The sequence below is a fragment of the Sapajus apella genome, unplaced genomic scaffold (assembly GCF_009761245.1).
Source record: "Sapajus apella isolate SASKATOON/1434 unplaced genomic scaffold, GSC_monkey_1.0 scaffold6, whole genome shotgun sequence".
Lineage (NCBI taxonomy): Eukaryota > Metazoa > Chordata > Mammalia > Primates > Cebidae > Sapajus > Sapajus apella.
Genome location: NW_022436946.1, coordinates 68,846,071 through 68,868,761, shown reverse-complemented (window position 1 = coordinate 68,868,761; position 22,691 = coordinate 68,846,071). Strand labels below are relative to the sequence as shown.

At 38.0% G+C, this 22,691-nt stretch overlaps 1 protein-coding gene across 2 annotated transcripts in view; it reads left to right on the top strand.

Moving 5' to 3' along the window:
* LOC116549681 overlaps nucleotides 1-22,691 on the top strand; it is a 173,709-nt gene that overhangs the window by 56,242 nt on the left and 94,776 nt on the right. Inside the window, exons 1-2 of one of the 2 annotated variants that reach the window (XM_032275443.1) lie at nucleotides 17,036-17,676; nucleotides 19,098-19,283. The exons of the other annotated variant lie outside the window; for it this stretch is intronic. Of the exons in view, the coding sequence (XP_032131334.1) occupies nucleotides 17,401-17,676; nucleotides 19,098-19,283 (462 nt within the window). The 5' untranslated portion in view covers nucleotides 17,036-17,400. Of the gene's footprint in view, nucleotides 1-17,035; nucleotides 17,677-19,097; nucleotides 19,284-22,691 lie in introns of those variants that run through there. 2 annotated transcript variants of the gene reach the window in all.

The window sequence follows — 22,691 nt, the reverse complement described above, 5'->3', positions numbered from 1 at the left end:
AAAACAGAGATATGGACCAATGGAACAGAACAGAAGCCTCAGAGGCAATACCACACGTCTACAACCATCTGATCTGTGACAAACCTGACAAAAACAAGCAATGGGGAAAGGATTCCCTGTTTAATAAATGATGTTGGAAAAACTGGCTAGCCATGTGCAGAAAGCAGAAACTGGACCCTTTCCTGACACCTTACACTAAAATTAACTCCAGATGGATTAAAGACTTAAACACGAGACCTAATACCATAAAAACCCTAGAAGAAACCTAGGCAAAACCATTCAGAACATAGGCATAGGCAAGGGCTTCATGACTAAAACACCAAAAGCATTGGCAACAAAAGCCAAAATAGACAAATGAGACCTAATTAAACTCCAGAACTTCTGTACAGCCAAAGAAACAATCATTAGAGTAAGCTGACAACCAACATAATGAGAAAAAAGTTTTGCAATCTACCCATCAGACAAAGGGCTTATATTCAGAATCTGCAAAGAACTAAAACAAATTTCCAAGAAAAAAACAGGAACAAACCCATTCAAAAGTGGGCAAAGGATATGAACAGACACTTTCCAAAACAAGACATATATGAGGCCAACAAACATATGAAAAACTGCTCATTATCACTGGTTATTAGAGAAATGCAAATCAAAACCACATTGAGGTGCCACCTCACACCAGTTAGAATGGCAATCATTAAAAAATCTGGAGACAACAGATGCTGGAGAGGATGTGGAGAAATAGGAACACTTTTACACTGTTGGTGGGAGTGTAAATTAGTTCAACCATTGTGGAAGACAGTGTGGCAATTCCTCAAGGAACTAGAAATAGAAATTCCATTTGACCCAGTAAGTGGCACATATACACCAGGGAATACTATGCAGCCATAAAAAAGGATGAGTTTGTGTCTTTTGTAGGGACATGGATGAATCTGGAAACCATCATTCTCAGCAAACTGACATAAGAACAGAAAATCAAACACTGCATGTTCTCACTCATAGGTGGATGTTGAACAATGAGAATACATGGACACAGGGAGGGAAGCATCACACACTGGAGTCTGTTAGTGGGGCCAGGGGAGGGACAGTGGGGTGGTGTGGAGGTTCAAGAGGGATAACATGGGGAGAAATGCCAAATATACGTGATGGGGGGATGGCGGCAGCAAACCACATTGCCAGATATGAAAATACATGAAGTAATCTTAAATGCATATTACTAAGTTAAAGAAGACAATCCCAAAAGGTTACATACTACATAATTCCAATTATACGACACTATGGAAAATGAAAACTTTGGAGACAGTAAAACTATCAGTTAGTGATTGCAAAAGCTTGAGGGAGGAGGAGATGAATAGGCAGAGCACAGAGGATTCTTAGGGCAATGAAACTATTCCATATGATAATATAATGATGGGTACCTGTATAAGTTTATCCAAACCGATAGATTGTACAGCACTAAGAATGAAGCCTGTTTAAAAACTATGGACTCTGGGTGATAATGATGTCTTAATATAGATTCATCAGTTGTAACAAATATGCCACTCTGGTGGGGGATGTTGATAACGGGAGGCTATGCATGGGGAGGTGGTATGTGGACATGTGTATCTTCAGTTCAATTTTGCTGTGAACCTGTTGCAGAATAACAAAGTAATTAGTTACTTCCCATCCTGAGAAGCAATTTTTAATCTGATGAAATGAAGGAAAGAAGCAACACGTGTTAATATATTTATGTTTTTAAACAGTTCACATAGTCCTCATCTCTCATAACTAGTATGTTATCACACAACCAGCGGCAAATGTTTTCCCATGGCAGGTTACAATTGCCCAGAACATATTTCATGGGTTGAAGAAATTCACAAATTATTATTATTCTTATTTGGAAAATAATTTTAAATGACTCATAATTTTTTTGGTAACAATTTTGTACCCATTAGCAAGTGTTCAGTTTGTCACATCCAGTGTAGAATTCATATTAGTGGAATAGTATATGGTGTTTTGTTTACCACTTCGTTTTGCACATACTCATTTTAATTATTTTTTATACAGTGTTTTTGGAAATAAGTCACATTTATTTTTTCACTTTCACATTTTTCCAAGTCTTTGTAAACAATGGAATAGCTTCCATAATTAGATGATTCCTCTAACATTTCTACCATTTAAAAAAGTCTCACTGTTCATCATGACTCTGAAGGGAAAAACTTTTTCACTTAAAATTTAACAACTATAAATATCTTTTAGTACTCCAGAGATAATACTGAATTGTCTTTATTTTTTAAGACACTGATCCAGTGTGTTTGTCTTACATAAACAATTGGTCCTTCTTATCTATCAGTTCTGTATTGGTGGATTCAACCAACTACAGATCAAACATATTTTAAAAATAAAAAAGATACATTGAACATGTATAAACATTTTTTTCTTGTCATTATTTGCTAAACACAGTATAACAACTATTTACACAGTATTTACACTGCATTAGATATTTTAAGTAATCTAGGGATGATTTAAAGTGTATGGGAAGATGTACATAGGCTATATACAAATACTATGTCATTTGATATGGGGACTTGAACATCCACAGATTTTGGTACTCATAGGGAGTCCTGGAGTACACCCCATGGATATCGAGGGATGACTGTAATACAAGAAAGCCCGGCTTCCTTGTATTCTTTGTAGTCTTTGCGACTAAGGAATTCCTAAATACAGTGTTTTTAGCACTAACATTCATCTTATGTAAGATGTGTCTGTCTCACTGAAGGTAATTTACAATTAATGCAACCTTTAGTGTTGGTCTAGACTTGTTGAGAGCTCAACATAATCTAACCATTTACAATTGTTTCATATCTGCTTGCAATTCATCTTTTTGTTTATTTTGCATTCAGTTTAATTCTCTAATACTATTGGGATCACAGTTTTTTAAAAAGCTATCATTCAACAATGTTAAATAAAATTATTGCCTTCTGTAACTGAACATAATGAAAGAAAACATGGTACTTAACAAAATCAACTATTCATCAAAATGGAGCTGCTGCTGACCATCTGGAGTGTTCTATTGAACTTAAAATTTTTCTTTTGCTTTCCTTTTCCTTCAATCTTTTTGTTTTCCTTTTGAAAGTGTTCTAATTCTTATAAAAACATTTACCTTTTCAGTTGTAAATTTTATTACCTTTTTTTTTTTGTTTTGACTATTTTTATCCTTTTTCTTTATCTCATGATTTTGCCCGTGAAAGATTTCGGTTTCCTTGTGATACAGCAACAGATGTTTGAGATTTTGAAGCTGTTGCAAGTCTTCTTTCTTCAGAATAGGTTTTTGCTTTTAGTAGGATACTTCTCTCCATTTTATTTAGATTTTGATAATTCCAATAATTTTGGGAAGACATACAAAATTAATCTGAATATAAAGTGCACAAAACCACAATTCAAATACATTTTTAAAAATGCTCTTATCTTATGTAGGGTTACATAAACTAGTAATCAAATTTCTCCTATAGTACATCCATTGACTTGTTCATGGATAACTAGGAATTTTTATCATGGGAATATTCTTTTATTCAGGCCATGTTACTACCTTTTCGGCAATTTGTGTGCAGTTTTGCCGTAACAGTTAATTTTGCTATATCGGTGTTAATATTGTATGCTTTTTCACGTGAAAAAACTGTTGGGATGAGATGCATTCAGGCTAGTATATGATCTCATATATTGGAATGCATAAAACTTCACCCACAGACATTCCAGATGTGTGTGGTGCTGCTATAGTTTTGCTCTATAAACACAAGCATTCTTACGAATCTTCTCTTGCAAGACTCCCATCAAAAAAGGAAAAAAAATGTATAGCTTATTTAAAATGATATATTCTGAATTATTTAGTTTATCCCTGTTAGAATGTCCATTTTGATTAAGCATTGTGGAAAACCGAATCCTCCAATTTTTGCATATCTGGTAATTGGAAGAAATTTCAGTAGACGAGCTTCAGGTCTACATGTCTCAAGCTTTGTTTTCCTAAACAACCCGCATATTTCCAGGGCTGGGTAAATAGTGCATGTTCACATTGCAACATAATCTCTGGCCATATATACTTCATGTTTTATATTGGATGCGTCTGCACCATGAACAATAGTGGTATTCTTGAAAGTCATTCCTATACCTGGACAACTAACAATAAATAACAATGCCAGAAATGATCATGAGATTTATATGCCCTATAAAACCAAAAATAAATGCTTCCCCAGGTCAACTCTCTTTGTTGGTATCACCCCAAACCCATGCTAAAGCTGCTGACACCCAAGAGCAAATATGACAAAGAAAAAATTGGAGTGGAAAGAGACACTTGTCTCAACTAGTGAAAATATCCTGCTTTGGTATATTTTACAAAAATATATAATTATGTGAACACATTTCTGGGTTCCTTCTCAGGTCCTTGGAAATGGTCCATGAAAATAAAGAGCTCTGAAGTTTAACGAGTTTCACAGTAAATCTGCTTCTACAAATCACCAGCAATAAATGTCACAGTTAATTACAGTTTATGGATTATTCTTGATATATTGCTACTGATGATATAGAATAAATATCAGAGAATTAATAATTTAATAATTGTATCAATTCTTAATTATGAAATTGTATGAATATGATATAGGTATTTAATAATTAATTACAATAGCTCACACATTTATAGCACTTATTATGTAGCAGGTAATTTGCCAGAGTTGTTTAATTTTGACATCAATACTATGAAGTATACTATTATCCACATTGTAGAGGTTGAGGGTAAACAGAGGCACAGAAAGGATATATGATTTGCTCTAGGTCACACATATTTTAGTAGAGGATCTAAAACAATGCCTATATGGAATTCTAAGACAGGCATCCCAAATGCCTCTTTGGCCAGGCAAGTAGATTAAATGGGTGAAGTCCTTGGTTGTAATCACACCAGGCATTCATTGTGAGACTGAGGAAACTGGAAACTCTTTTGAATTGGAGAACTCAAGCCCCATATAGAGGTCACTATTGAGAGATAGAGGGCTGTGGCCCTGCAGAAATACTGGCACAAATTGTCTGATTTTTCAAGAGAATATAGAAATATGGATTTTTTGGTACGTAATCTTCTAATTAAAGGATATGTAATTAAATCAGGTGGAGGTGGTGGCTCACACCTGTAATCTCAGCACTTTGGAAGGCCAAGGCAGGCAGATCACTTGAGGCCAGAAGTTCAAGACCAACCTGGCCAACATGGTGAAACCCCATCTCTACTAAAAATACAAAAAATTAGCCCGGCCTGGTGGCAGGCACCTGTAATCCCAGCTACTCAGGAAACTGAGACAGGATAATCACTTGAACCTGGGAGGTGGGGGTTGCAGTCAACTAAGATCATGCCACTTCACTCCAGACTTGGGAACAGAGCAACAGAGCAAGACCATGTCTCAAATAAATAAATAAATAAAATAAAATAAAATAAAATATTTAATTAATTCAAAGAGAGAGCAACTGGCAGGCAAAACAAAAGAACCGGTGGTTCTAGTTTCCAGTCCCTGCTCTCGGGCCAAGGCTGCTCAGCCACAATCAGATCTTCGAAAAATTGCAAAGTATAATTTGTATCTTTACACATCTTTTGTTTTAGCTGGTAACACATTACCTAGCGTTATGCTTTGTCCCAGGGCAGGTGTTTAATTGTTATTGCATAGATGAAATCAGGTTAGTAGTATTCCCTAAGTCAGAAGCAGGGCTTGAGCTCTGTAACTGGGTTGCGTTTTTTGAGAAAAGTTAATAATGTAACAAATTTAACACTTATTGCAGGTAAAATTCAGATGGTGCAATCTATCTTTAAAAACATATATATTTTTTTCCTCTAGTTGATCCTTGTTGGTCAAGTATCAGATCAGCCTAGGGGTATATATATATATATATAGAGAGAGAGAGAGAGAGAGCAGGGTATGGTGGTTCATGCCTATAATCCAACACTTTAATTTTTTTTTACATGAAAAAAAATGAGGGAAGAAAATAACTAACAAGCAGCCAACTAATATTTCATTTAAACCTGTAAATAGGTGTGATGTGGTACTGATAAGAGTGTATATTTTGTGTATTTAAAGGGGAGAGTTCTATAAATGTTAATTAAGTCTACTTGTTCTGGATCTGAGTTCAAGTTCTGGATATTGATGTTAACTTTCTGTCACATTGATCTGTCTAATATTGATGTTGAAGTCTCCCACTATTATTGTGTGGAAGTCTAAGTTTCTTTATAAGTCTTATATAGCTGGGTATTCCTGTTTTGGGTGCGTATATATTTAGGATCTTTAGCTCTTCTTGTTACATTGATCCTTTTATCATTATGTAATATCGTTCTTTGCTTCTTTTGATCTTTGTTGCTTTAAAGTCTATTTTATCAGCAAAAATTGCAACTCCTGCTTTCTATTCATTTATTTATTTTTGGTTGGTAAAATAAATAACTCTCTCCATTTGGTTGGTAAATTTTTCTCCATCCCTTTGTTTTGAGTCTTTGTGTATCCTTGCATGTGAGATGGGTCTGGATGTAGCATACCAATGGGTCTTGGCTTTTTTTGCCTGTCTGTGTCTTTGGATTGGGGGATTTAGTCGATTTAAATTTAGAATTAATAATAATGTATGTGAGTTTGATATTGCCATTTAATGTTAGCTGGCTGTTTTGCCCATTAGTTGATGCAAGTTGATGCAAGTTCTTAATTATGTTGATGTTCTTTATTTTTTGGTATTTTTTAGAAAGGCTGATACTGGTTGTTCCTTTCTATTTGTAGTGGTTCTTTCAGAAGCTCTTGTAAAGCAGGCCTGGTGGTGATGAAATGTCTGAGTGCTTGCTTGTTCACAAAAGATTTTATTTTTCTTCAGCTTATGAAGCTTAGTTTGGCTGGATGTAAAATTCTGGGTTGAAAGTTCTTTTCTTTAAGGATGTTGAATATTGGCCCCCACTCTCTTCTGGCTTATAGGGTTTCTGCTGAGAGATCTGCTGTGAGTCTGATAGGCTTCCCTTTATGGGTAACCTGACCTTTCTCTCTGGCTGCCCTCAGTATTTTCTCTTTCATTTCAACCCTGGTGAATCTGGCGATTATGTGCCTTGGGATTGGTCTTGAGGAATATCTTCGTGGTGTTCTCTGTATTACGTGGAGTTGAATATTGTCCTGCCTTGCTAGGTTGGGAAAGTTTTCCTGAATAATATCCTGAAGCGTATTTTCCAGCTTGGATTGATTCTCTTCGTCACATTCAGGTACACCTATCAAACGTAGATTATGTCTTTTCACATAGTCCCATATTTCTTGGAGACTCTGCTCATTCCTTTTTATTCTTTTTTCTCTAATCTTGTCTTCTCGTTTTATTTCATTAAGTTGGTCTTCAACCTCTGATATCTTTTCTTCTGCTTGATCAATTCGGCTGTTAAAGCTTGTGCATAGTTTGCTAAGTTCTCGTGTTTTTCAGCTCCATTAATTCACTTGTATTCCTCTCTAAATTGTGTGTTATTGTTAACATTTCGTCAAACCTTTTTTCAAAGTTCTTAGTTTCTTTGCATTGGGTTAGAACAAGTTCTTTTAATTCCCAGAAGTTTCTTATCATCCACTTGTTAAAGCCTGCTTCAGTTAATGGAACAGTCTTTCTCCATTAGGCCTTGTTCCGTTGCTGATGAGGAACTGCGATCACCTGTAGAGGGAGAGGCGTTCTGATTTTGGGTATTCTCAGCCTTTTTAGGCTGGTTTCTTCCCTTCGTTATAGATTTATCCATCCGTGGTCTTTATAGTTGGGTTTCTGAATGGACGTCCAACTTATTGATTCCTGGAGCTAAAATCTGAGCAACCCACTGCACTGGCCAAAACAGCAGCGTTAAGACTGATGGTGCTTTTCTGACTCTGCACCAAGAACCACCGCACCAAGGCAGCAGCAAAACCGCCTCGCCGGCCACAAGAGTCGCGCTGGAGACCCCTGGGGCTCCTCTGCTGGGAATCTCCTGGTGCATGAGCAACAAAAATTGATCCCAACACTTTAAGAGGCCAAGGTGGGAGGATTGCTTGAACCCAAGGGTTCAAGACAACCTGAGCAACATAGTGAGACCCTGTCTCTACAAAATAAAAAACAAAAAAATTAGACAGTTGTGATGGCTCACACCCATAGTCCCAGTTACTTGGGAGGCTCCTGGGATCCTCCTGGGATCACTTGAGCCCAGGAAGTTGAGGCTGCAGTGAGCCATGATAGTGCCACTGCACTCCAGCCTGGGAGGCAGAGTGAGACCCCACATCAAAACAAAAATACAAACTATATATATTAAAATAAAAATTATATATATATACACATACGTATATATAAAGAAGGACATAAAATGCGATCAAAGTCTGTAATTAATTGTCACAAATGTTTCAAGTTCCAAATATTGCTGTCCCACTTTAATCTTATATGTATGAAATACATAATTGCTTTTTAAAAGCATATAGGCAGCCAATTCAATAGGATCCCAGAATGACCTTTGCCCCAGTTATCTTGCAGCCCAGAAATCAGTGTTGCTAGTAGCAAACCTCAGAAATACAGCTAATATTCATGCTGTAGAGAGGTATAAATTACTGTGTCTAGTAAATTCATTAATTTGATAATTTCCATTATCTTCATTTTTATCTATTTTATTTTTCTTTAAAATTTTGCTTATATGTTTCATATTTCCATGACCAAAGGATATACACTTACATGTCAAATGGCTGAAACTGTTGTTTCCAGAAATTTCAGTAAGATGGTTTTACTATTATCTGCTTGGTCTGATTTTTGAGCTCATTTGATGCATACATATTGCTAAAATTAATAAATATTATGCCTAAAACCAGCCTTTCAGATGTGGAGAACAGAAAAAAGCTCACCACCTCTCCATCCCCATTCTCTCCTATGCCCCGTGGCCTCCATCTCTGCTCCTGTCATCTGCATTTGGGTCTGTTATATTTCTTCAGTTCAAGCATGTGATTAGGTACTTCTGGATCTTTGCCAGACAATACAGAAGTTTCTGCCTTCCAGTGTTTCATCCCTTAAGGCAGAAAACTCAGTCTATTTAGAGAGCTGTTAATTAAGTGAACTACATTTGGCCAGGTATTTATGAACAGAGAAAATAGGAATGGAAATGATAAGTCTGCCTTAAAAAAGACTGAGTAAGCTATATGTAAATTTAAAAATAAAGCAATCAAACCAGAAGAATCTCTTGGAAAGGGATTTTCCTCTATTCTAGTTTGGTTTTTCTCTTTAACCAAATTTGAGGGCACACACTTGCTTTATAGTGATACCAGGCTCATCCAAAGTATGCTTGCAAACTTGGGCAAAATGCAGAGAACTGACAGGAATGTAAATAATGTATGTTCTCTCTTCAGAGCTGTTCAAGGAAATGCTGTTTACTTAGAAATAGAATTTTTGAAAGTATGTCTGCCATCTGTAGCCCGGATTATGATGAGTGTAGCAATGAATTAAACATTTAGAAATAAAATCTAATGGTTGTTTCTGTTTTTAAGGACGAAGCAACTGAAAAACGGCTTCATTACTCTTAAAGCACAAAATAGCTGGAATTTGTTTATGTGCTATGTATTCATAACTTAGAAGATATATATAAGGAAAGACATGATGATGGTGGATTTTTGAAAGTGTGTCTTGGCACAATTTCTGTATAGGTTATCATGCATGAATAATGCGCTAAGACACAGGAACAGTGCCAGAAGTTTGAAAGCATTATCATCATTATCATTACTTGCTTTTTAAAGAGGACTCATACTCTAAGATAGAGTCACCATTTCATGTGTTGCTGCTCATATACATGAATCTACATCTATCAATTAACTCATCATGAAAATTACCATTCTTAGCCAGCATTTATAAGGAACTTAAATAAATTTACAAGAAAAAAACCATTATAAAGTGGGCAAAGAACATGAACATCCAGTTCTCAAAAGAAGACATACATGCATCCAAAAATCATATGAAAAAAATCTCAGTATCACTGATCATTAGAGAAATGCAAATCAAAACTACAATGAGATGCCATCTCATACCTGTAAGGATGACTATAAAAAGGTTAAAAAAAATAACATATGCTGGCAAGGTTGTGGAGAAAAGGGAATGCTTATACAATGTTGGTTGGAGTGTAAATTAGTTCAACCATTGTGTAAGACAGTGTGGCAATTCCTCAAAGACATAAGAGAGAAATACTATTCAACCTAGCAATCCCATTACTGGATATATACCCAAAGGCATACAAATTGTTTTACTATAAAGACACATGCATGTATATATACACTGAAGCACTATTTGCAATAGCAAAGACATGGAATCAGCCTAAATGCCCATCATTGATAGACTGGCTAAAGAAAGTGTGGTACATATATAACATGGAATAGTATGCGGCCATAAAAAGAATGAGATCATGTCCTTTGCAGGGACATGGATGGAACTGGAGGCCATTATACTTAGCAAATTAATGCAGGAACAGAAAACCAAATACCTCATGTTCTCACTTATAAGTGGGAGCTAAATGATGAGAACACATGATACACAGAGGGGAACAACACACACTGGGGTCTACAAGAGGGTAGAGGGTGGAGGAGGAAGAGGATCAGGTTTATTACCTGGGTGACAAAATAATCTGTGCAATAAACCTTCATGAGACAAGTTTACCTATGTAACAAACCTGCACATATACCCCTGAACTTAAAAGTTAAAAAAAAGAAAGAAAATTACCACTCTTAAATCTATGAAAATATACTTCCCATGAAGAGTAGACAGTCTGAAGCATATGTAGAAAAGGGTGATGAAAATATTCAATACATTTATAATACAGCTACAAAATCAAGGCACCATAGAAGTATTTTGGTGTGGTTTAAAAAAAACAAGAGCAAATTTGGTGTGGTATGGTAGAGCAGTATTGGTGAAATCATCACCTTTCATCCAAAGTCAAGAGACAGTTTTGGAATGAAGTGTAATTTCAGAGGTTTCTGCAATTGAGAAGGTTGAGAGGGAGGCACACATGACAGAAAATACAGTTAGACAGAAAATGTGCGACTGAAATCAAGCTGGACTGTGGAGGTAGTGAAGGATAGAAATGGCCGATGCTACCCAATACAAAATACTAAGTTGAAGCAGGCTATTCAGGCTATTCACCTGCAGCTCAAGCTACGTAATAAGATTGTAGAGAGTTAAAGAATGTCTCAACCTTCTTTCTGATCTCACTCACCTTTCTTACGAACTTTTGTATTTCTCTGCTATTAACCAAAACAGCTAGTTGTTTTAATTAAACAGCACATATTCCTGGTGGAGAATGCTAGCAAAGAAGTGGTTAAAGTGGTCCTGCATGGGGTCTAGGCTAGAGGGGGAAGATTTGGGTAACGAAGGGTACTTATAAGAATATTTATTCAGTGGTGTGCTGGAGTCAACTCCTACAGTACCATAAGAGAAATAATTAAATTATTAGGAATTTTACAAGCTAATTGTTACATACATCTATTAAAAATATATTAAACTTACAATTAAATTATATTAAAAACAAAAGTAGTAAACATTCATATTCCTTCACTTCTTATTTTTGCTACATTTTACTATAATCTATATTCTTGAGCTAATTTTCTCATATTGTACCTATGTGATGAAAACACTCTTGAATGATGTGCTACTGAATATCTCTTCAATGCTGTGCTCGGTGACAACATGCTGATGGCATGAAATCAGCTATATCAATAAACATTTGCCAGGACATCACTGGAGCTAGCTACAACATACCATCTTCAAAAATAGTTCTGCTCTTTACATCAGAGTTGATTTGAAAAGCAAAACAAAATCCCATTAAAAAGTAGATGCGAGAAATCTCTGAGTGCAAAAGAAGTATCCAAGCTAACATTTCTTTCATCTTGCTGTCTGTGCATTTTGACCATTCAAACATTCATTCAACAGTGTTTATTGAGCATGTTCTACCACCATGCTAGGCCCTCTTGACATAGTGAAGTATATGATGCAGTACTTGCCCTCAGGGAGCCTATAGCCTAATACCCCACTCCAGGAGTAGTGGATGAGTACAATGCAGATTGACACAGAAGGGAAGCATGAAGTGCATGGGAACACGGAGAAGACAAACCTAAGTGTTGAGACAGGTGTGGGACTAACACCATAAACAGCATGACATTTTGTGCTAGCTAAAATAGGTTGGGGAATCTTTTTTTTCTTTTTTTTTTTTTTTTTTAATATTTTTAGTAGCTGTTTGAATGTCTAGTTCATGTGCTCCACTTTTCCTGAACTTTGCAGCTGATAAGCTGTATGTAATTTCATTTTATTTATTTTTATTATTATTATTTAAGAAAGCATTAAAATTTACATGCCCTTTAACTCTTAACACACTTTGGAGAAAGATGAGTTGTACTATAGGAGAGGAACTCCCATGCCTTTGCAGCTGGGTGAAGTCGAAAGGAACAGGTAGCTCCCACCAGTGGCAAAACAATGGGATCCGAAAGGCTATGTAGTCTGAGGAATGGCCTTACTAGTGAGATGAGCATCCTGGTATTGGCAGTTCACCCATTTCAGTTGCAGCTTGATGCTAGGCTATCTGAGGACATCTGTTCCTTTTCATTCAACCAGACTGAGGGTGTTTGGGCAAGGAAGAAGGAAGTGTATTTTTAAAAAGGAGGCATAATCTGTGTCTGGAAGTGAGTAAAGATGGAAGGAGGATCAAGACAAAAGCCATGTCCAGGTAACAACTACCCTGTTTTCATGATTAATCCTCATTCAAAAAGTTATTTCTGGGATGCTTAGAAATAAACTTGAAAGGTAGAAAGGAAAGGAGATAAGATAGTATAGGGAAGGGATAAGAAACATTGTCACTCAGTTGCTGATAAGAGTTTCAGCTGGTGCTTCAGACTGGGTCTGAACTCTGAAATGGTGATTAAATTCTGATCCAACACCTAGATAAATACTTCTAATATCAGGTAACTAAGAGGTAAATTGAAATGATGTTATTAGAAATAAGTGTCTAGGTATAATAATTTGCGTCTCTTTGCCTGAAAGGAGAGAGTTCACCATCTGTATTCATTAGTTTTGAAACTGCTAAATGGAATCATATATTTCTTCATGCTGAATTGAAGCCTGTAGTTACCAAAATACTGACAAGTTGAGTTATTGGCTATTTTCAGGGACCATGCAAAGAGTTTCCCATTAATAATATTCACTGTGTACAATGATAGAAGAGAATTATTTAGAGCTATCAAATGTGTTATTACAACTTATCCTAAATGCCCTGAAGAAGACTTTTTTGACTTACAGGAAGAAAAAAAAATTGCAGGGGGGTTGAAAAATGACAAAATGCCATTGCCTATAATAAATGGGAAAATGTAGCAGTGCAGTTTTAGGAAAATTCAATTAAAATCTACCACTCCCTCTTTTTTTTTTTTTTTTTTTTTTTTGAGACAGAGTCTTACTCTGTCACCAGGCACTAGGCGAGTGCAGTGGCGCAACCTCGGCGCACTGCAACTTCCGCCTCCCTGGTTCAAGCAATTCTCCTGCCTCAGCCTCCCGAGTAGCTGGGACTACAGGCGCACGCCATCACGCCTAGCTAATTTTTTTGTATTTTCAGTAGAGACAGAGTTTCACCATGTTGGCTGGGATGGTCTTGATCTCTTGACCTCATGATCTGCCCGCCTCGGCCTCCGAAAGTGCTGAGATTACAGGCGTGAGCCACCGCACCCGGCCATCTACCACTCTCTCATTTTGTTTTTCAACAAGGCTTACCATGCTTACTTCTCAGAAAATAGATGGTAAATCAGAAAATCATAACTTACATGAAAAAAATTTGTTTTAAATGCTGATTTATCATGTGGGCTTAAAAGTTTATACTGAGAAAAAATTTTTGATAATTTTCTTTATTTCACACTAAAAATATTCTAAAATACTTACCTGAGATTACAATAGTGTGTCATGTGCCTTTAAAGAAAAAAAGAAAACATTTTTTAATTTTCTGATTTTAACTATAAAGGAAATGGCACAGAGGTAAATATAGGGTTACCACTGTGGAGTATGACAAGTTTTATTTGGCAAATAAGAACCTCAGACTTTCTTCCTGTGGTGGAATTGTCTACATAAATAGTTCTCAAACCTTTTCTATATTTTAATCAGTGAACTATTTTGATAGGCTGAATATAATTTCAGATACTTCCGTTCGTATGTGATGCTACACATATATAATTATAATTCATACCCCCACAACACATGAAACACACACATATGACCAAGTATGATAGGGAAATAACGGTACCTTTAAATGCTATTCGTCCATGCAGTTGACATAGATTGCATGGCTCCTATGTGCCAAGTACTATTCTAGTCACTGGGATAGATGCATGAAAATACCTACCTTCCATCCTTAGGAAGGTATCACTAGTTTATAAAGTCATAAAGACAAGTCACAATTTATTAAGGTAAAAAATCTTGTTAAACAGGTGCAGAGAAAAATGCAATAGAATTACCTAGAATCGAAGTATTCACCCTACGCAGAATGAAAGGAAACTTCACAGAAAAACTAACAAAGAAACAGGATTTTGCCAAAGAAGAAGGAAAGGTCTGGAATTAATAAATTTCAAGTCATTCTAAAAAATAAATATTATAGAAACACCATGAAAAATTTTCCTGAATACAGTACACATACTACATAAAAGACCTTTCTGAATGATGAGCCATCCTTGAGACATTATTTTTAAAATTTCTGCCCTTGAGAAAATAGATCATTTCTACCATAGTTTCTGTAGTTCCTAATTCACTAGCAGCGTTATTCCGTTAGTTACATTCATTCTTTCATGTCCCTGCAAATTATGTTCTAGGAGTTTTAGGCCAGTGACTTCGTATATTACCTAGTTTTTGATGGGATATAGTAACTTTTTCTTACAATTTTGAGAATAAGTGTTTTAAATTCTCTACTGTTTTTTCTCTCTTGGGTACCTGTAGAGACATGTTTTTCATCCAATGTATTTTACATTTCACTCATTTCCTGATACCACTTAATGTGCTCTACTGAACTACTCTTTATGTCAAGAGCCTCTGTTTTGACCTACATTTCTGTAGTATTAAAGTTAAAAGGTGATCCTGGATGAGATAACATTCTAGAATTGTTTAAAAGACCTTAAGAAGAAGAATCAGAAGTGTTGAGGCTGAGCTTGGTACAACTCCATCTGGGCTGGACTATTAATATCCCTCGCTTGGGTGTAATTGTTGATTGATTACCTAAAACCTTGGGAAAGGTACTGTGGCAAAGATGCTGCTATGCGTTTACTAATGCATTTCTTCCTGTTGGACTCATAGAGAGTGTTGGCTTCCCAGACTCCCTTGGGGTTGACTGGGCCCCTGAGGCTGAGTTCTGGCTATCTGGGTGGAAGTGATGTAGGCCACTGTACTCTCCTCAACCCTCTGGTTCTCCTTTTCCTGCCATAGCTCCCAGAGACTACACATGGTGTGTGTATGTAATGTGGGAGGACTACTCAATGTAGATCAGGCTTCATATAAATGAGAAATGAATGTTTGTGTTGATTGCTTTTGACCTGTTATAGTGTTTGTTGCCAGAGCAGAACCTATTTTCTCCTTTCTGGTACAGTTAGGTGATTGTCTTATTGGAACCATAGGGTTAGATCATGGTACGTGAAGATGAGGTTAGATCATGGTACGTGAAGATGAGGTCAGATCATGGTACATGAACTTTGTACCCAAAGTTCACAGTTTCTTCTAAAGGAAATGGTGATCCCAGAATCAGTCATCTTGGGAAATGATCAGGCCTAGAGTAACAAATAAGGATTTTGTAAGCAACTTGGGAGAGAGAACATTTTCCTTCTCTTTGGGGCCAGAGGTCTAAGGCAGGGAGATTCCTGAGCCATTTCTAACATTGGGATGAATGTAAGGGATGGAGAGTACATAAGCAGAAAGTCTCCATCTGGGCAGGAGAGAGGGAGAGAACCAGAAGATAGGCTCGTGCCTGACTAATAACTGTAAAGTTTACTCAGTGTTGCATTTCTCTTCCATTTTCCTCAACTCTTCAATAAAGTCTATTTTGAAGTACAACTTGGTTTCTGCTGTGCTGCTGGAAATCAGGGAAAGACTTGCCCTTGCTTCTAACACACCAATAAATGAGGCAGCAGTGTCCCTATCCCCGGAGGTTACCAGTAAAGAACCAGCAGGCCCAGCTGAACGTCAGAGAACAGGGAGTAGGAAGAAGAGATTACAGGGCAGCACTATAGTTGATTTGGTATCCTTCTTTTCTGTCTGAAACATAAGTAAAATTAAGATGCTAAGGACCAGAAATACTCTGTTACTGACCTACCTTTCTGATTTCAGTGATTTTCAAGCTGCAATTTCATGGTGCAATTTTCCACAAAGGTTACTCAATAGAAAGAATATCACTCTGTCAGCCTTGTTATTATCAGCTCCTGCACTGTAACAGTGAGGATGTTACATTATGTTGCAGTAACAAACAGCCTGAGAATCTATGTGGTATAAAACAAGAAGAGTTTATTTCTAGTTTATTCTACCTGACCACTGCAGGTCAGCTGTGGTCTCTGCTCAGTCATCCTCTTTCTTGGATTCAGGCTGAGGGGGACACCATCTGAAATGTGCCCAGTTACTGTGGCAGAAAGAGAACACAGAAAAGCTTGTCTGTGTTACTGTCTGCCCAGTTACTGTGGCAGAGAGAAAAAGAACACGGCAAAGCACTGGCCCTTAAAACTTTCACCCAGGATGCCAGGCGTGGTGGCACAAGCCTGTAATCCTAGCACTTTGGGAGGCCGAATTGGGTGGATCACGAGGTCAAGAGATCGAGACCATCCTGGTCAACATGGTGAAACCCCATCTCTACTAAAAATACAAAACAGTATCTGGGCATGGTGGCACATGCCTGTAATCCCAGCTACTCAGGAGGTTGAGGCAGGAGAATTGCCTGAACCCAGGAGGCGGAGGTTGCGGTGAGCCGAGATCGCGCCATTGCACTCCAGCCTGGGTAACAAGAGCGAAACTCCATCTCAAAAAAAAAACCAAAAAACAAAAAACTTCCACCCAGGAGTGATACATGCGACTTCTACTTAACCCAAAACAAGTTTCACACATGGGGAAGGGCAAGGCAGAGTTAGTCTGTTGATTTCTGCACACATAACACATTTCCCTTGAGTCCCTTGTTGAAAGTATGTTGTTTTAATTCAATATACTATTACCAGATTTAAAATGAAGTGAGCACGCCATCAGCATTCCTGACAAGATAAATTCTGTAAGGAGAGCTTAGTTATAGGTAGGAAAGATGAGGAGAGACAAAAGAAGAAATGAATAATGGCTGATGAGTGACATATAAGAAGAAAATAAAGAAGAGAAATGAAGGAGAGAGGGAGAAGACTGACTGAGCATTGCCCATCCTCACCCTGAATGGCTTTGTTACCATTTTTATGCTTCTCTGAGTCCCCACTGTTGCTCATTTCTTTAGGACCTATTTCATTGAAAAAAGAGAAACCTCCAGGAAAGAGGAAGCAGAAAAGTAGAAAGAGGTTAAGTCATACACATCAATTGGGGCCATCAAAGAAAGGCGACTGCAGGAAAGGAACAAGGATCAATGAGGAGGGAAGGAAAATGGAACCTGCTCATGGAGAGTCTAAAATTAAAAAACTTCTTAAGCTTGGGAAGATGCCGCAGCAACATGAAACAGTGAGTTTGTTGTTCCAGCCTTTGAAATATCAGATTTCCCCCTCACTGCATTCTGCCTGATGAAGTTTGCAAAGTTCACAGTCTTAAGATTTTTATGTGTGTCCCAGAATAGCTACACTGGGGACTTTACATCTTGGCATGTGTGCTGGATAGACTGCATTGAAATGGGGCCAGCAGGTCAAGCCCTGGAGTCTGCCTCTTACCGCCCATCTTTAGACATGTTGAGTCTTACCAGCTCCACACAACCACAGCTCTGGAGGATATGTCAGGCCTGCTGGGTAGAGGTAACATAACTGTATTCCAGAGAAAACTTACTTTGGCCTTTGAGAAATCACTTTTCTTTTTTAAATGTCTTTACAGCTCCACAAGCCTGGTGCTAAATGTATCATTTTAATATAACCTGAGATGTTTTCAGTAGCTCTTTGCTAGTGGAAACTAACAGGCATCTCTATTAAATTTCAGAATATTTTTGCATAAAAACTGTGAAATTGTTTTTGAACTTCAGTGCAAGAGAGCTGAGTCATCTGCAGCGATGGTGCCTGCCAGGGAAAAGTAGCAAGCTGCTCTCCAAGGTGCTGCTTAGATCTTGCTATGGCAGTGGTTGTTACTCATACTGTAGAGCCTCTATTTATCATTTTTTTCGTGACTTGATTGTAAAACTGTTCAAAATATTTTATAGCTTTCTAAAGAGGGAGCATCAGTACTACTAGGCAACTTAAAGCACAGTCAATAGCTTAAGTTTTCTCTCAGTGTTCTGGTATTTCTCCTTTTTCCGAAATGAATACTTCTCTTTTCTTCCTCACTCTACAAATATATGATTTCCTCAGAAGCTGTCATATTTTACACATGGCTACCACCAGCCTAATAAATGTGAAAAAAGGGCTTAGCTCCATGAGTGCCCAGTTTGGAAAACCCAGTGTCAGAGAGAGACAAAGGGAATCCCTTCCTCTGGGAAGGTCCCTACTCCATGCTGCATGGTGTGGTGAGCAGACAACAGGCTTGGTTTCAATCTTTACATGCCCTCCTCCTGGGCATCTTTGAAAATTGCACAAATTGCCCAACTATACCTGTCATCTCTTACACGGTCTTACATGATGTATCTCCTTAACTACATTTGATTGGCACAGGGTGGCTTCTTATATAAGCCAGGCCAGTCAGAGCCCTTTTGTATAATTATTTCCAACTAGACCAAGAAAGTCAGACCCTTTCCAATTGGTGGAAGCCAAAAAGATAAAGATGAATACATGAGCTATTGGTGACTGAGATTCCTACCATTTGAAAAAAAGCCATCTGTAATGAGAAAAAAATGAAACCAACATACACAAAAAAGCAAAAGCAAGAGATGGTCAGAATTTAGTCAGCACTGGTGTTTCTGATTTCAGTGGTGGCTGAGACTAGCAGCAACCTTGCTCTTCTGGCAGGTGAGCATTTCGATTGTTCATCCTTCCTTTGGATACCATCACGGCAACTTGAAAGTCATGAAAAAATGCAGAACACTGGAAGAGACAACCATGGATTATTGTAGCCAGCACTTCCCAATGTGGCTTTACCTTGCACAGATGAAACTCATGAGCAGCTCAAGCAGAGAGGAGATAACTACAACCCAGGTATGGCTTCAGTTAAATGCTTAAATGAGAGAGACGTGCGCTTGCTAAATGATTAAGAGCCAGTAATTCCCCATATCTAGAAGTGTGACCTTATGTAACTCTCTAGACTTTACTATCTACATCTGTAAAATGAGAATTTTAATAGTTCCTATTTCATAGGTTTGTTGAGGGGATTAAATGAAATGCATGTAAGCATTTAAGACAGTGCCTGACACCTAGTCTTCAATAACTGTTAGGTCTAATATTTATTAGTTTATTATTTTCAGTGTCATAATGGTGCCTGACACAGAATAGGCACTAGTAAGTGTTACAGCACACATACCAATCTAATTTTAGCCCTAACTTCATAGCTCACATTCCATCATCTTAGGTAAGTAATTTTATTCCTTTGAACCTGTATCTTCATCTGTAAATCAGAATAACAGTAATTTTTGACACATTAATTGAAAGATAACATGAGGTAATCTATATGAACAAATTTCATGTACTGTAAAAGTCTACTCAACTATAAAAGACAAAAGATTAGTTTGCATCTAAGTTGTTTCTTTTCAAAAGTGCCAAGATATCAACATTTTAATAGCTAAAAAAGAAATGAAAATTTTAAAACTGTCTTTCCTCTATTGAATGTAACAGGTCTATATATCCTAAAAATGGAGACTTTTCTACTTTGGAATCAGTAAAACGATTTTCCTTTTGATTTTAAAAATGTGTCATTTAAACATTCTTATTTTTTTCCTGCATTAGCCCTCATAGAAATATTTTGCTTAGCCCTTATGAAGTCTGAGAATTTTGATCTTACTCTAAGGCTATCCTGGGAAAACAGCAATTTTAAAATTACCAATACCAGGTGAGGCAATTTAGCAAAACCCTATCAAAGCTTTTTAAAAAATTAGGCATGGTAGAATGCACCTGTGGTCCTAGCTACTCAGGGTGCTGAGGCAGGAAAATTGCTTGAGCCAGGAGTTCAAGGCCATAGTGAGCTGTTATCGCACCACTGCATTACAGCCTGAACAGAGAGAGACCCTGTCTCTAAAAATAAGAAGAAAGAAAATTTAAAAAAAAACAAAAAACTATTTAAAAAATTAAAATTACAAACAGAATATTTGCATAATATTTGAGACATTAGACCCCTGCCCTGAGCAGTGGCTGACGCCCATAATCCCAGCACTTTAGGAGGCCAAGGTGGGTGGATCACCTGAGGTCAGGAGTTGAAGACCAGCATGGCCGACATGGTGAAACCTGGTCTCTATTAAAAATACAAAAAATTAGCTGGGCATGGTGGCGGGCGCCCGTAATCCCAGCTACTCGGGAGGCTGAGGCAGGAGAATTACTTGAACCCAGGAAGTGGAGGTTCCAGTGAGACAAGATTGCACCATTGTACTCCAGCCTAGGCAACAACAGCAAAACTCCATCTCAACACACACAGACACAGACACATACACACACACACACTAGCCCACATACAATGAAAGAGGCCCCAGATCAAATTATCTGTTTTCTTAGCATGCTAGTATTTGATAAGTGGAGATTTTTGAATTAATAAATAAAACTGAATACAACCGTCTGTGGACCATTTCAGTTTGAGAATAGCCTAATCAAAACATTCTATTAGTTTTTCTATCAATTTGTAGATATAAGTGAAGATGTTCAGCAGAATACACTTAAAGTCTAAAAATATGAGAGAAATTATGAGAATAGGAAAGTTGGACATAGTGCTACACCATCCTGTTTCCCTTTTCCACTCAGAACATCATCATCTATTCTCTTCATACACCCTCTTCCCTTCTTAACCCAAAGAGTTGCAAGGCAGGATCTGGAAGGTAGAGGGGATCTTAAAGAGTACAGGTATTTGACCTCAGACATTTTCTTTCTTTATATTTTCTTTTGAGACAAGGTCTCCCTCTGTTGCCCAGGCTGGAGTGTAGTGGCATGATAAGGCTCACTGAAACCTCAGCCTCCCAGGCTCAAGTGATTCTTCTACATCAGCCTACTGAGTAGCTGAGACTACAGGTACACACCACCTTGCCTGGCTACTTTTTTTTTTAAGAGATGGGGTCTCACTATGTTGCCCAGGCTGGTGTTGAACTTCTCAGCTCAAGTGATCGCCCACCCCAGCCCCCCAAAGTGCTGGGATTACAGGCATGAGCTACCATACCTGGGTTGACCTCATCCATTTTTAAGCCTGGTCATAGACCTATTCAGAGAAGCTCCTTTGTGATATGGTTTCAAGGTTGTGGCAGATGCTACTGGCTTTCCCTTGCAGGAAAACCTCCATTTTTCTCAAGTGTCAATGTGCCCAACCCTAGAGGATAAATCGTGATTGGCGTCCATCAAGTCCTTACTGCTAGAGATGGCAGAATGACCAAGTTCTGGACAATGCGATGTAAGCGGCGTTTGCCGAGGACTCTGGGAAAGAATCCTCCCAAACAAAGCAGGAAAGGCCTGTGAGTCCAGCCCTTTGACTTTCCTTCCTTTCCCTGAACACTGTTATGTGAGAATGTGATACTTGCTGCTACAGCAGACCTTCAGGAATTATGATGGGGAAGACAAGCCGGTCAGAGAGACAGACTAGGTGACCAGGCAGTGCTGAGCTGCTGACCCTCACCCAAAAATGCCCACCTCTAGACTTTCTGTTATGTGAGTAATTAAGTAACATTCTTGGCTAAACTACTGTTAGGTTTTATGTTGTTGTTGTTGTTATTTGTAAGAAAAATCACCCTAACTGATAGAAGGCTCTTCCACAAAGTTTTTCCCTCCTGCTTTTCCCTGCTCCCTCTACAGCCCCATAATACCTAGTAAAATATGGCCAAACATGATGCTACACATTTAGAACCACAGGATGTCAGAGCTGAAAGTCACTCCACATTTCCAATTCTAAGATGATAAAATAGGAAATTTAGAAGTGATTCCTCTTGTTTAAAAGGCTGACCGTTGCCTAGTGCAAATGCCAATGGAAAAAGGAAAAGACACATCACTCATGTGAACTATGGTTTGAATGATTCTCCTAAGATTGTTTTCTAGGGACAGGTTTGTCTGTGGACAGAGAACATGAGGCTAGCAACCGGAGGTAAAGGAGGCCCTTTAAGAAGGGCAAAATGTATAAAAAACAGAATCTGGGACTGGGTGTGGTGGCTCGTGCCTGTAATCTCAGCACTTGGGGAGGCTGAGGTGGGAGGATTGCTTGAGCCTGCGAAGTGAAGTCTGCAGTAAGCGTGATTGCACCACTGCAATCCAGCCTGGGTGACATAGAAAGATGCTGCCTCAAAAAAGAAAGAAACAGAGGGAGGGAGGGAGGCAGAGAGAAAGAGAGAGAGAAAGGAAGGAGGGAGGGAAGGAGGGAATGAGGGAAGGAAGGAAGGGGAGGAAGGAAGGAAGGAAGGAAGGAAGGAAGGAAGGAAGGAAGGAAGG